General features: G+C 39.8%; 1 protein-coding gene across 6 annotated transcripts in view; it reads right to left on the reverse strand.

Moving 5' to 3' along the window:
• Nucleotides 1-15,977, reverse strand: part of 5-HT2alpha (serotonin receptor) — a 31,025-nt gene that overhangs the window by 5,759 nt on the left and 9,289 nt on the right. For 5 of the 6 annotated variants that reach the window (XM_006561560.3, XM_006561561.2, XM_006561559.2 and 2 more), the window contains 2 exons: nucleotides 13,941-14,732; nucleotides 13,567-13,867 (listed from right to left, as the gene is read on the reverse strand). In XM_006561560.3, coding sequence (XP_006561623.1) covers nucleotides 13,567-13,867; nucleotides 13,941-14,249 — 610 coding nt within the window. In that variant the 5' untranslated portion in view covers nucleotides 14,250-14,732. 6 annotated transcript variants of the gene reach the window in all.

Here is a 15,977-nt window from a genome sequence, read left to right on the forward strand (position 1 = left end):
AGGATAAAATTTAAAATTTCGCTCACCGTTATACGAATCTTCAATCTTTATCTGGAATGAAAATCTCGTCACTTTGAACTTTGAACCGGTATGCATTATACACCGGTATCATTTACATTTCATCTCTCGGTATTTACGAGGCCCTGGAAATCGGGGAAAGCTCCTTATGGAATGGAAAAATTTTTCCCCCTCCCAAGTATCGAATGGATAACTCTCCTCCTGGCTTCATATTAATGTTTACTCAGCGGAGCGGAAATCGAACTTTTGCCGATATATCCTTGAAAAACACTTAAAAACTTTCTCGACTATATATATATGTGAAATACCACGTACAAAAGTTAATATCGCTTTTTAATCTTTTTCTATACATCAACTTCGTATTCTTCTATCGTTACGCGCCATTTCTACGATTTCATTAATAAGGACAGGACAAGTTTTTTTCCATTTCATGGAAAAAAAAATTGATCAACCGCAAATCTTTCTACGAGTCGACAACTTTAACGAATTCCTCGCGTCGAAAAATATTTTCCACTTCGTCAAAGTTTGTCCAAATTGAAAGATTCGGGAAAAGAAAGAAAGAAAGAAATAGAATAAAGATTCTTAAGGCGGAGATAGGGAAAAATCCGATATGTTCTCGATACGTATATTCGTTCGCGCAGCGTGCATGCGTTGTTGCGGAGAAACAATTTCGTGGACGAGCACGATATGCATATTCGGGAGGGGATAGCCGCGATGGAAATGCAATTTTCGTCGCCTCCCTCGTTCGCTACGACGTTCACGTAGAGATTCCGCGTCCTTTGTTATTTCCTTTTCCATCTCTCGATAATAATCGCGATCCCGAAACGATGACACGTCCCGCGTGATAAACGTATCGAACACGATTTCCCCCATATTTATTTCACGACAATTCGACATTTGTCCTTCTATCGATATATATATCTCGCTTTTAAGATAAAAGAGTCGTGAAAAAGTTTCGAAACGATATAATCTATATTTGTAATTAGAAGAATTAATTAATTCGTCGAAAGGGGAAAAAAATAGTATCGAACCACTTGGAAATCGTGTTTTAAATGTATAATTAAACGACTGTATTTCGAGTTAATTAAATCTTTTGAAGTACTTCGATAACGATTCTCGCGTTATCGATAAACTTCCGCGAAAATAAATAAAGAAAATCGAGGTTCATAAGTAGATGACAGAGAGAGCTCTTATCTGTCAGCCGGATAATGGTTTCGTTCGACGTGTGGAACATAGATTAAAATTCCATCGCCCATTGCGAGATACATACAATTTCTCGATCGAGATAAAAATTTGGCGAAAATGGAAAGATCCCTCGAAATTAATATTTTACGGTGTAAGAAAGAAAAGGAGAAGAAAAACAAAGTTAATAAAGCTAGCTTGATCAATTTTAATCAATATCAACCAACTTAACACTGTTGATCATTTTATCAAGCTTTAAAATAACGGATCGACTAATTGTATTACGACTCGAGAATTAATTCGTCGTTGATTCGTGATCAATGATGATTGAACGACGTTCAAGCACGCGATTCCAAACCACGAGAAAGGGTGAATCGTCCCTCGTGAAATATCATCTTGAGGAGGCGCACGAGGGTATAGAGGATACATATATATATGAATGGATAATGAAACGTCTTCGAGATGTCTGGAAATGGAATCCCTTTTCTCCTTTCGGCTCATACGCGTTATTATATATTGAAAAATCTATGCATATCGAATGGTTATCGTCGAATGGCCGTCCATGCTATATTTACGATCATATATATATATATATATATATATGCGAATTTATCCGACAAAATATATTTTATATCTGTACTTGGCCAAGCAGTTGGATAAGCAGCATTTACTAAAATTGTACACGCTGATAAATGTCGGACGGGCGCGCCGTTATTTGCGTTGCTGCGAGTGGATTTTATACGATTCAAGCAAGGGATATTTCCTTTACATATTTGTATCGCTTGCGAAAATATAAATTCTTTTTTACGCGACCTCTAGTATATAACAAAATTTTCTGGAGCGAAAAGATTACACGAGGATTATTAAGAAAATTGTGAAACGATATAAATTTTGGAGATCTCTAGCGTTAAAGAGATCCGTATGAACGTATATCAATCATCATTTTTCGGCATACGATCGTCTTTCTGTAATTTCAAACAGAGTTGATCTTCGTATTTCCTCCACGTACTCGTAAATTAACGCGAAGAGTCAAAGCGCCTTTCGGGATGAGAATTTAATCAAACGACTGTATATATATATACGTACATCTCTCATCTTTTTTCCAATTCTCACAGCTCGAAAATCTCGTGGATGATTTCGTTTATTGGCCGGACGATCCTTTACGTAGTATCAAGAATCGTATATCGAGAATTTAACGAGATTCAGATGTTGCGATCGTAAAAAAATTTGTTTTTCAACTTCTTCGAGTTATATCGGGGAGAGGTTGTATCGCTGCGAGAAAATAAGGCAAGGGCCGAGCCAGTCTATCGGACTCGGATACAGAATAATATTTTGGAGGAAGAGATTGGTTTTAAGAAGGGGATGATTTTTACAGGGGAAATGCCATAACTCGTTGATGATCTTTTTTTTTACGATTATGACGGCTGGAAAGGAAAAATGAACAACGAATATTTTCGAAGAATAATTCGGATAAGTAGAATTGGCGCGAAATATAAAAATATAAATAACGTTTTTATATATAGATTTTCTTTTCTGTTCAAGTATTTTGTATAAACTTGAACAGAACTTTTTATTCTTTTTCTCCACTTTAATTTTTTTTTTTAGAAAAATCAAAGCTTTTTACACAAAGTTTGGCCATGGCCTTATCGTGATCGTAATTCAGGGGGGGGAAAAATTATGCGACCTTCGTTCGACCTCTCCTTCGATGAGAGCAATATTCAGCTTTGTTGTTCGAAACGAAGATAAAATTTTCGATGCAATAATTTCTCCACCTGAGAATTATCTTATCGCCGATTTCTGTTTTTTTGTCCGAGTCAGCGAATAATCTTTCAATCTCTCTCGACCCGTCCTCGAGATCCTCGAACAACACCCTCGAGTATAGAATTATATCAAAGGATTTTTTTATCGATCAAACAGAAATCCCTAGCGTGATACATTGAATATCGATTATTTAGAAATAGTCAAAATTTTTTTCTTCACGTAATATAAAGTTCAAGACGAATGCACGCTATTTTACATTTATTTATTATGGAAGGAATAATGATAAAATTCATTCCGTTATTATTTACTTATAATAATAAGTGGGGCAGGAAATTCCATTTCTGGTAAAGAAAATCCATTTATTACGTGACTTTTATATTTATTATTCCAAAAGAATAATAATTCTTCGACCCAATTACACGATCTAATCTAATATTTAATATTTATGCAACTCATCGATTTCGACGATAAAATATATTTTCAAAGATCGATCGAAAGAAGGAGCAAGAATTCTTCCCTCTTTTTTCCTTTACCCATTTTTCAAAATCCGTTTTTAAAGGGAATAATTCCGGGGAATGAAAGCCGCGGGTTGCTCGTTCCTCCGAAAGAAGAGAAAAAAATTCCTAAGCGTGATTTCGTTGATACGCGAAAGGAAAGAGGGGAATTTTCAACGTGAACGCGATACAACGCGAGTCGAAAGGGCGAGATTGATTAATTAAAAAAGCGCGCCCTTGTCCCCAATGGGACGAGAAGGAGGGCGGATGTATGACAAAGAAGCTGTTGGTCTTCCACCGACGAGAAAATATTTCATTCTCGGTCAGGAGGAAACCGTGACCACGGGCAACGGGTTGGGGCGATGGACAAATGAAAATTCCGTTGTTTCCCGCAGCAAGGTTTCTCGCACAGGGGTTGCAACAGACGCGATCCTCCGCGTCCTTTCGTTCGAACGGTGAAAATGTGTTATAATTTGAAACAGTGCGCGCGAAGAAAACTTAACAACGAAGTTAAGCAAACGCTAGAAACGAATTTTTGCAATTCTCTGCCGAAAAAATTGTTTCAGAGAATTTTTAAGAAAGGATGTAATTTCTAAAAGAAAGAGATTTTAGGAATTTTTAATCTTTTCAAAGGAGAAAAATTATCGTGTCACAGATTCCGCAATGATTATATCTTGATCTTTGGAAATATATTTTATCGTCGAAATCGATGAGTTGCATAAATGAGTTATTAAATATTACATTAGATCGTGTAATTCGAAGAATTATATCTAGGATATTATTCGTAATATCTTTTTTGAGATCTTCGTTTCGTCGAGATATAAATATATACTTTAAAACATGGCTATATCGGTCTTCAAAATTTATTCCACGTTCTTTAAAGAAAGAATCTCACGGTTGTGGACAATATTACGTTAAGGATGGTGCAGAGATAATAAGGTTAAATTATTTAAAATTCCTGCCTCGATTGTTTTAAATCCGAGAAAACTAATTTCGACATGTTTCGCGTTCCATCGATAATATTCGAGGGAAACGGCGTATAGAGGTTGGTCGAGCTCGGTCGCCGTTCCATTGCCGAGTCCTTATCGATAAACGGAAAAACACACTTAACCTCGATAACCGTTCCCGCGAACATCGAAACGGACGTTTTTCGTGGCTGTGGCGCTCGTTAGTAGTTAAAAATCGAGTGCCTGCTACAAAGAAGTCCACCACTTCGATCCGAGATTCGATCTTTTATTGGAAATCACGTTTTCCCAACGTTCCTGAACCTCGTCGTTGCAACAAGTAATAATTTCCACACCCTGATCCCACGATCCTACATTTGATGAGTATCAACAAAGGAGAAGAGGAGGATGTTCGAAGAGGAAGAGAGTGGAATCGAAAGTGGAAAATGAGAATTGTATACGGAGAGACGTATCTCGATTATTTTCCTTCCATTTTCTTCGAAAAAAGTGGATCGAAAAGGATGGATCGATTCGTATTTGAAGCGCAAGTTTGGAGTGGAGTATCTGCTTTGAAATTGCGGAGCCAGCGGCAATTAGTTCATCAACGCGAGTTCCTCGTTGGGGACATTTTTCGAATGGGGAAAGTTGGCGAAACCATCGTTTAACTCGGATCGAGGGGACGATCGCGGCCAATTATTTTATCCGAACTTTCGGGGGCGTAGGACAGCGCGAGAGCTCTTTTTTTGGTTCTTTTTTTGCGTGAATAATTAAGAATAATCGAGAGAGGAAAAAAGAAAAGAGCTCGAGTCGAAAGTGAATGGGACAGGAATTCTTTGAAATGGAGTAGTAGATTTGAAAAGATTTTTGAAGGGAAAATGAAAATAACGAAGATGAATTTTTAGCTTCTTGGTTCTTGTTTATGATATATAAAATACAAACGAGATGAAGGAAAAAGCGCTGTTTAATCAATTTCAAATTTCTTGGAAATTCGTAATATTCGTTATCGTCAAAATTATCATTTATAAATTTGTCTCTGGAAGAAATTCATTTTGATATTTTTCTAGAAATTGAAAATTTGAATAGAAATTCTTGCGACACGAAAAAACAAAAATTGCATGCCACGATGTCTGTCTTATCGTTTCAACAAGGAAACAAGCACGCTATTTCGATTCAAGGAACCATTGTCCATCTAAATTCTTCGAGTCCGAGTATGCGTCGACTTATTTCACTTAAAAATCCGTACAATCGTGAATTTCGCACATTTGTCGAAGTTCTTATGAATGTTTCGTATATAAGAAGACCAAAGATAATTTCACGATTAGTATCTTCAATGTTCAAATAGAGAAATGAAAAATAAAGAAAATATTTAAATAATGATGAAATATTTAAAAAATCAATGATCTAAATATAAAAATATTGTCTTCGATTATTTTCTTATTCAAAACGATTCGTTCTATTCTGAAATAATTAACAAGTATTCACGATACGATCGTCTCTGATATTCTTAGATATCTTAGGCCGTCTGATCTCGAAAGAATCGCTATCTTTCGTGGCGACATATCGAGAATCCCACCGGAACCAGAGCTCCTTTCATCGTGCAAACAGAATCGATTTGCCCCGCAGCTTTCCCGCGTTTCCTTTCGGGGGATTGAAACTCGTATTTTCTCCGAGTTACAAAGGGTTGATCGTAAATGGGTAAGATCAGAGCGCGTCTGTTCCTCGATCTTAGTGAAAAATTGATCGTCAGATTCAAAGGTTGGCCTATTTCGTTTCGCACACGCGATAGTTCGTGCGATAATTCGTTGCATTCTGCGATAAAATGATTAATAAAAATCGATCTTTTTAAGACAAGATATCTCTCAAAATCTTGGAAAGGACTATTTTTCTAAAAATCCAAAAATATTATTTTTCGCTTAAGATTAAAATATAGAGAATATTGTAATATTATTTCAAACTAATTCATCGTAAATATTAGATACCAGGAACAAAAATGTACAAGTGAATTATCAATTAGCAGTACGAAAATTCAAAGTTTCTTATAATAAAAATCGTGAGGTAAATTTAAACGATCGTCTAAACGAAATAATGGTAATAAAGTAGGCGTAGATTTCCGTTGCAAAATAGCCGAGACGATGGAAGAGATTCGGGAGATACATCGTACAGGCTTATTCGAGAACAAATCCTCGAATATTCGAGCTTTCAGCGTTCCTTTTTATGGACCCTTTTCAGTCTCCCTAGACGATGGCAAATTGTCTCCGCTCTTAATAGATCCAATTATGGTGAAACTCGGGAGATTTCGTCGGTACGCAGTACCCCTTTTCTCGAACGCAAACTTTCGTCAGCATTTTATCCCTCGCCATCTCCGCCGTTTAGATTTTCTTCGTGCCACTATTCGCCATTATATATTTACGCAACTAACGAATCGTGTTTCGTCGTTTAACCACACACACACACACACATATGCAGTAGACGCGAGGGTGTCATTCTAACAAACGCAAGAATAGTCCATTACGGGATAATACCGCAATTACACCGTCCTTGTATCATCGCCTAAATGGAGATTTCGTGTGGTCAGATTTTACCCGAAAAATTGAACAATGAAGGGACAACGGTGTAAGCGTGAAAAATAGCGGAAGAAATTTTTGTTCCGTAGATGAAAACGTTGTATAATAAAATAGTCAACAACTTTCAACCTCGAATTAGTGGATTCTGTTTTCACAAGATTTATCGAACGAGTTTTTCTAACGTGAGACAACAAAATTTCCATAGATATATTCGTTATATATTTGTACAAATATAAGTGAGAAAAAGCGAGCAATCGTTTAATAGGACGCACGACATGCTCGGCCATCTCGAACGTTTCGCTCAATTCGATCCCGTTTGCATTCTTTTCCCAGCTCTGGATTTCCAGCTACACCTGTATCACCGCGTGAGTTGCGTCACACGTTCGATCGGACAAACACCAGACGCTGCGGGCCTTTATTTCAACAAAGATGAACTTGAACCGTGTTTACTTAGATGCTTAAAAGCCAACCTCTTTTTTTCCTACTAAAAGTTCTATTTGCCTTTTTTTCTAAAAAATCCTCGAGGACCGATCCCGCAATTTAAATATCAAATTACGCGTGACTATTCCTCTGGAATAAGCTGGGGTTAAAATGTAATGTACAAAGAAAAGCCGAGTGTTTTATCGCGTTGAAAAATCACTCGCTTAATTTTAAAGCAACCAACGCTTTCGAAGGATATTGTGGGCAAGAATACGATAAATCTGTGGAGCCAATACCGAATCGGCGTGTAGATAGTTTGAGGTTGGAAACGATGCATAGGAAATTCACCGGTGAAAACTTTTTTCCTGAACTGGATCGTTTTAATCATACACAACGAACAGTGCTCTGTCTAACAGTAAAATCTATATATATACATATGCGGCATTTACATCGTATTCGATGAAACGTGTTTCCAAATTCCATTCCATCCCATGTATTTTAACGCTTGCCCAACAATTGTATTCGGTTATCCACCGGAGGATATATCGGCAAGCATTCGATGATATCGCTTTATCATCGATATTCGTGCAACAATATGTCGTTAATGGAAATAAATCGTCGGGGAAGGGCGATCATTCAAATTTCCATAACGCACATATATATATATGTATATATAAAACACGAAGATGAAAGAATAAAAAAAAAAACCGCGGGAGAATTTTTTCCACGATGATGGAATGGCCAGCCTCGAATGAAACTCGCCTAGAGAATTCTAATTACATTTGACCTGCTCGTCAAATACACGACGATGACAACAACCGATTTCAACATCTCCAACGAGATCCAAGTGACGTCTGTCCATGGTGAAATTTCATGCTAATACACCGGGAATTGCTCGCGTTCCATCGTCCAGGAAACCACCGCGATTATTTCGCTAGAATTTCCGCAAGAGATCGCTCTCTCCGTTCTCTTTTTCCTTCGTTTCACGTACAACACCTGTTCGATTCGCCTCCAACCGATTCATCTTTCGAAACAAAATATATAAAAAGAAAGAAGTTAAAGAAGTTAAAAGAAACACGTATCCTTCTTTAAGCGAATGACGGATAACAGGAATAATTTGGATCGATAATTTATCTGGAAAGAATGGTCGGAATAATAGAAACGATAGCGGAGGAGGATGTCGCGAATGAGCAATTAATCGAGTCGAATACTTGATTCAAGTGGCTCGAGTATTTGAGACCGTTTAACTCGGGATTAATAGAATGGTCAGCGAAATGGGTATGGTTCAAAGCGGGTAATATTCGGCATCAGGATTATTAATTAATTAGCAAAGTCAGAAATTACGTTGGTTGCCAACCAACGTGTTTCAATTTCTCTCTCTTCCTCTCCATCTTGTTTTTCGGTTATTAATTAAGAATCAGAGGTGAAACTTCTCTAAATCGATTTCACGCGAGAAAAATCGTATTGGATAAACTATACGCGCGTTTAAAGCTCTAGCTTATCCGGCCTATCTCCGGCCAGAAAAATGAAAGCAGCTTTTTCCAATCGTGTAATATAGCTATGGAATGCTTATCCACCACAATGGTCCAATGGCCATTTTACGGGCCAAAATGATTGGAAAGAAGAATCGAATCGTGGAAATACGTATATATATATATATATATATAAAACTCGTGTTCATTCGTGTATTCGCGAAACGAGATTTATCGAGGCGTAAAATATATTATCATCGCTCGTGAATGATTTCGCGATTGTAAATCGATCAACGTCGTTTACTTTTTTTTTAAAAAACAAAGAATTAATTTTGTTATTAATGATTCAACGGAGAAAAAGAGAGGAAGAGAGAGAGAGTTCTGAAAATATTATGTTTTACGAATTTTGGGGAATTGATTTATTAAAATTCTAAGAAAGCTTCGAAAATTACATTTACGGTGAGAAAAAATTTTGAAAGATTGATTTAAATAATTTTGCAACGAGGAATTTTTTTTTTAGTCCAAGAGGAGTTGTTTCACTTTCAATAAGACAATCCAATACTCGACTCGTTTCACGTGAGAGGATTTCATCGAATCATCTCGTGGACGAGTTTAATCAGCGAGAGCGTGCGTACATGAGAAAGAGGCGCAAAATTCCTACAAATTATCAGTCCATCCATGTCCAATTATGGATGGTTTTATAAATCTTTCGCCGAATGGCCACGCTGTGCATTATCCCGGGTGGACGTTGTTCTCCACGTTAGATTCCGTTTATTAACAAAAGCTCTAGTACTATCGATATAATAAATTTGAAGGGAGAGAGAGAGAGAAACTCGAATGTTGTTCCGACAAAATGTTCCTAGAATTGATATTTGTTGGACACTTTTTAGAAACATGCGGTAATAACCAGCAAACCAGTTTCTCGTTGTTTCAATGCGGACTATTAAATACGTCTAGGTTTATTAATTTAAAACTTGTTCCGAACCGATGATGCTACGCGACCGAAACTCGACTGCCAATTATTACTCGGACCAACTTAGTTTGAACACTGGATGAAAAATGATCGAAATATAATACAACATTTCGTTTCCACGTGTATTCAACTGTAACTGGAATATGGGCGGAGGCGTGGTCGCAATATTTTTAACAAAAAAAAAAAAATTCGATACCCCACTCGAATTTTCTCAAAACAAACAGGTCGAATCGAAACAGGAAGATCGTGTCCTAGGGAAATTTAATAACGATTCACGGATTCGCGGAAAATAGCCGAGCCATTAAGTTTTATTGCGAATTTTTAACAAACGTAGAAAAAAGGTATCCGCTTATATAAAAATATATCTCGATTGCGGGCTTTGTTTTGGCTTCGTTTCCATCGACGAAAATCGCTTACCCTTTTTCTCCTCTATCCATTTATCAAATCCTCGTCAACTTCGATAGAATAAATTCCACGCGGGGGAGGGGAAGGGGGATGCGTTATAATTAACCATCGTTGATAGCGCGCTGCCCGAATTCGTGTGGTGCGAACCGTGTGTGTGCCAAGGATCAATATCCTGGATCGAAATCTCTCCCCAGGTGAAACAGAACCTTCAGAGAAATTCAAACAGAGATCGAAGAAAACAAATTTCGCGAGATTCTAGCGGTGGTCTCGCGATGTTTGCACTTTCGAGCTTATCCGGTTACCGCAGTGTCTGCAAGGTATATTTATATAATGCACAGACAAGGAATGGAACGGTTGTGACGCTCTAATTTCCCAAGTTTCGAATCGAATACACGATATACATCCACGTTTCATATTTTCTCTCGGGCGGAGATGGTGAAAAATGGTTCGCTCGGCCAGGCGTCGTTTTAATCTCGTTTCTTCCGTTGTCAGTCACGGGTACGGGAACGGCCCTGTGGCGGCGTTAATTGCCATTTTGCTCGGCGATACGGCCACCTCGAAGCACGTGATTCGAATTTTCGAAGCAAAAACGTTCGTCCACGGGTTGGGTTTGTTGGTCGTTACGCCGTTTCGCATCGCGTATATATATATATATATATGTATTTTGTTACCAGCCAACTGGAAAACTTTATGGCCCTATCAACAGATGCTGGACGACAATGGATGGGGATTAATGTTCGAACCTAGCTTCCTCTCTCTTTGCTCAAAGAAACCAATGCCACCGAATAAACGATTTCAAATTTTTCCTCCCCTTCCTCTTCTTCCGCCGCGTCGTTTTTCCCATCCACGACGACGATAAAGCGGATTCGTTTCGTTTCGTTGGAAAGAAGTTGAAGGCGTAGGCTTGGCGAACCATCCACCTATTCATTCAGCCGTTTATCGCCCAAGGTTTTGCCCAAGTTTTCGTCGTTTCTCAAGTCTATACATAGCGGGAAGGAGTGTATAACCGACGCGATATCTCGTACCTCCCCCCCCCTTCTTCCTCCACTAAGTAAATTTCACCTTTCTGCGACAAACTATCTCGCGCGCATATCCTCCCAGATAAATCTTCCCCTTTCGGATGTTTCGGAAACTCTCGAACTTTGGAACAATTATCCGCTCGAGGAAGAGGGAGGGGAGAAAGGTGGTATGCATTTGATATTCGAAAATAATGATGATAACTCGACTTCAAAACTATCAGCGTGAATGTTGAACGTGTGACGCGTGTGGACATCTCCCGTTTCCGCGACTCTTCAACACAGGGAAGCCCGATTCCACAGGCTGTGGCTCGTGTTGCAAACGTAATCTGAGAGAACGCAGAGTCTCGGGCGAGGAAGCGGCGTACCGTGACGCGAGTTGCACCACTTCGTTTCCTTGAGGAGAGTGAATTTTCCTAGAGAGGGGGAGGGAGAGAGGGAACATAAGGTGGTTAAAGGTTTGGACGAGGTTCGAACAGAGGAGGAGGAACATTCCTTCGGGATGACACGTTTAAGTTTCTTCTAAACCGTCCTTTGTTCAATTTCATCCGATTCCATTCGTTGAGAGGGATGAATTTCTTTTTTTTTCCTTCCCTTTTTTGCGAGGTTTGACGCAAGAAGATGGAGATTGGATCGAAGTTTTAAAAGCTGGATGATGAAAAGATTTCGATATCGAGTTCTTTCTTTCTTTTTTTTCTTTCTTTCTTTCTTCTCTTTATTATCGTTTTTGGGGGGGAATCGTTTGTCAGCAGTTTGAAAAGATTTGAACGTTGCGCGGATGAATAATAGACGAGCTGTACGAAAATATTCCGGAGAGAGAAGGGAGATGATACGCGAGTACACGTAAGTAGAGTGGATGATTATTGAGAGAAATAAATTCGTGGAAAGGATATAGGAAAAGGGGAAATATCAAGGAGCAATGGCAAAAGTGAGGTTCACATTGAATTTCGTTAATCTCTGTCAATCGATTTTCCCATCGGCAGTTCAAGTTATCGGTTTTTAATTTTCCTCCCTCTCCTGCTGAAACTTCTTTCTTTCTTTCTTTCTTTCCTTCTTTCTCGTAACACGAAAAAGAAGTTTCGAGCGGCGTGGAAAACCCGTTAAAAAGCATCCTCGGGTTTTGCACGCCTCGTCAAGATGAACAATCTTCCCCGATTTTGTCCCTTGCTTGCTCTCCTTCTCGCATCGTAACACCAGGCGCAATTGCATTCAACACTCTTTCAACTTTCTTCAACTTCTTCTTTTTATTTTTTCTTTTTATTTTTTGCCCCAACGTTTGAATTCTTTATCGCGTCGGTTTTATTTCGTTTCGCCGCAATTTCGACACCGGCCAATAAATGTAATCCTCGAGAATGATCAGAGTCTCGAGGAATACGACGGAGTGATAAAACGAAAAAAAAAAAAAAAAAAGAAGTTGTTAGAATTCGTTGATACAATTTTCTCGTTCGATACGTCAAACGTATCCATCCAAACTTGTCCAAATCGTTTCGTATTTCAGATATCGAAAGAATCGACGGAGTAACGCCATTTTCCGGATAAAACGTACGCCTCTCGAGAAAAAAAAACGTTATTCGAAGTTCTCGGATCGCGTGGAAACTTGGGAGGAATTTTTTCAACTGCTAGTCGTCGCCCAACTCCTCGAGGAAATCTTCGAACCGCGACAGACTTTTCGTGAAGAAGTTTGAAGAACAAGATCCACGCTTAATAAAAAAATCTTCTTACATCGCTTAACTTTCTTTTTTTCCTCTCGCCAAGAATCTTATCCGTTCCGAGAGAGAAACGTTCCAGGTTCCCGCGAATTTGCTTGCTTCCGATTCGAGACATATTCCGTTCCGTATAATTGAAGAACGGGGAGAAATTTCGCGTCTAATGGATCAGTAGATTGTGGCAAAACTTTGCCAAGTCTCTCTAATTAGTTCGATTTAATCGACTACTGGTCTCTTTGTATTCGTTGCATTGGCTTTGTTCCAGACCACCAGCATCGTCCCCGCTATTTGTTTTCGATTACCAAAAGAGAGAGAGAAAGAGAAAGAGAGAGGAGAGAGAGAGAGAAGGGCACAGAAATAGCGAAATCGTGTACGATCCTGGGAATAAAAAGCGTGGCGAGCATCCTCTCGGCTATTCCAAGAGGAAATGCGGATCAAATGCTCGTTCAAATTCAAATTCTCACGTTAAAATATATATCGTAGAAGATAACAGGAAATGTCGCGATTCAATCGAAATCGAATTTTCGTTGGAAAAGAAAAAAAAGAGGTAGGTAGAAACGATAATATCTGAGGGGAGAAATTTCCACGCGATGTTTGGCAAAAACACTCACCCAAGAAGCCTGGGATCGCGCCCAGAGGCATGACGAACAGGCTGACGAGTAAATCGGCCACCGCGAGAGACAAAAGGAAGTAATTGGTGACGTTGTGCAGCCTTTTATCGAGCCCCACAGCGAGGCAGACGAGTATGTTCCCCAGGCCACCCGCCACGATAAATACAGCAACGAAGAGAAAGTTCCAGTCGAGACGTCGCCCTCTGCTCCCAGCCGTATTCAAGCCCTTCGCCCTGTGCGAGCAAGAGATGGTCAAGTCCTCCGTAGTCGCGTTCTCCGTAGTCGCCGTGCACTCCAATATCTGTGGAATAATAACAAGAAATAATAGCGAGAAAGGGACTCGACGAAACGTAGGAAATTACTTAGGTGTTCACCTGATCGGGAAAATCGGTCTCGTTGCACTCGAACCTCGGCAACCTGGACAGGAAAACGCCCTCCACGCTCTCCAGCCCGCTGAGGACCAAGGACACGTTCACGTCGCAGTTGGAGTAGTCGCAGGGCGCGCAGAGCAGAGTCATGGACGAGGCGAAGCTTCCCTTCTCGGCCGTGCACATGTGATCGAATCCCGACGAGGCGAGTCCACACTCCTCCGCGCATCCGTGGAGGAAGGTGTCGTTGCAGGGCAGGTGGTGCAACATCGCGGTCAGGTTGCCGGTCCAAGAGGCGATCAGATCCCCCTCCATGTCGTGGCGAAATCGTATCGACAGGGATCCGTCTGGCCAGTGCTCATCCGACAAATTAGATTATTTCTCCCCGAACTTTGGACCACGACTCGCGCAGACACCGAGCCATGCCTGGGGAACTAGGGCACCTTGTCCACGAAAGAGCAACGCCTCGTCACCCCATTCACTCGCGACGCCCCGCTCTGTCTTCTATTCCGCATAATTACCTTCCGTCGAAATTCGCGCTTGAAACTCGGAAAACTCGCTCGATCTCCTCGACACTTTCGCACATCCGTCACATTTGGGCGGGGAAAAATTGGGGATCGGGTTGATCGGCCGGCCAGTTTTCCAATAATCAACCGTCCCCTTCCTAAGTCTAATTAGGAAACGCGATCACGACGAGAGTGTCTTTTCGGCGACGACATTTTCCAACGTTCCCCGGTTTGTGGATTCTTTAAGATCTTCCGTTCTAACTTTTCCTCGATCTTTCTCCTCTTTTCTTACCTGCAACAAATGACAACAAAGTTTCAACCTCTCCCCGGAGGAATCGATTTATCGCGCCATTATTAGCCTCGATCTAACAACCCGTTCCCTTTCTCGAAACTGTAAAAAAAAATGTATATATATATATATTCGACGACGAAGAAAAATTGAATCGAGAGTCAGCTCGACGACGAAACCGAAATGGTTCCGTTCCCGACATTGATCCGGTGGGAATGCGGGGCCAACCTTTGTCGTATCGAATAGTGGAAATGTTTTTAAATCGAATGACCCTTCGTTTTATTTATTTTTTTTTCTTTTTATTATTTCCCCTCGATTATTTTCCCCAATGTTGTTGAGGGACGCGCGATATTTCTGACCATTTTATCGACTTTTTCGTAACCCTCTGTTTACCGCGTCAAAATAATCCGGCTAAAAATAAGGGAGGGCGATGCGTCAAATAATCGTTGTTTCTTAGGGAGACAGAGAGTTGTTCGAGGCAGAGAGAAAGAGAGAGAAGAGATACGATCAAAGATAGCGGCAGTAATCCATCGATCACGCTTTGTGATGGAAAGTGAAATATTATATCGGGAATGAGCAAGAAACAAATGTTCGAAAATCGATGGAAACGAAAAACCTGTGGACACGGCTTTTTCCCCTTCCTTTCTTTCGCACGAGGAAATTTTTATTCGAAAAATAATGGGTCGGACGTAACGGGATCGCATCAATCGGAGAACTAAGACTAAGAGATTAAGTACGCGATATCTGTCCAAACCCGACAGATAAATCACGTTCGCGAAGAGTTGCTGACAGACGGCAATAAGTCATCCCGTTTATGGATTTCGTTAAACCTTTGCAATCAAGAAAATCATCGTCCTTTTTTTTTTTTTTCTTTTACACGATTTCTCTTCGATGAACTTGCACCGATTGCCTCCCCCCTTTCTTTCTCTCTATTCGATCCTCTGCGAATCTTCGTTCAAAGCAAAAGCAAAGTCGTGGTTATTTCCTCTTCGATCAGAGCACAAATTGAAATACAAATATTATGTATATATTTTAGTTACATAAATAGAATGGCGATTAATATCTTTTTTTGAATACAGTATTGATTAAAGTTGTTTTGACAGAAAAGTATGAAAAAAGAGCGAGAGTGAATTATTTATCATAAACGTTTCCTAGCCTTGTATATAATATAACGATACCATCGAAATGTCGTATCTATGATCCAAGGATAAGAATGAAGAACAACGTATACGGATAAAGAGAGTTTAA

This window comes from Apis mellifera, linkage group LG9 (genome assembly GCF_003254395.2).
Source record: "Apis mellifera strain DH4 linkage group LG9, Amel_HAv3.1, whole genome shotgun sequence".
NCBI classification, from domain to species: Eukaryota; Metazoa; Arthropoda; class Insecta; order Hymenoptera; family Apidae; genus Apis; species Apis mellifera.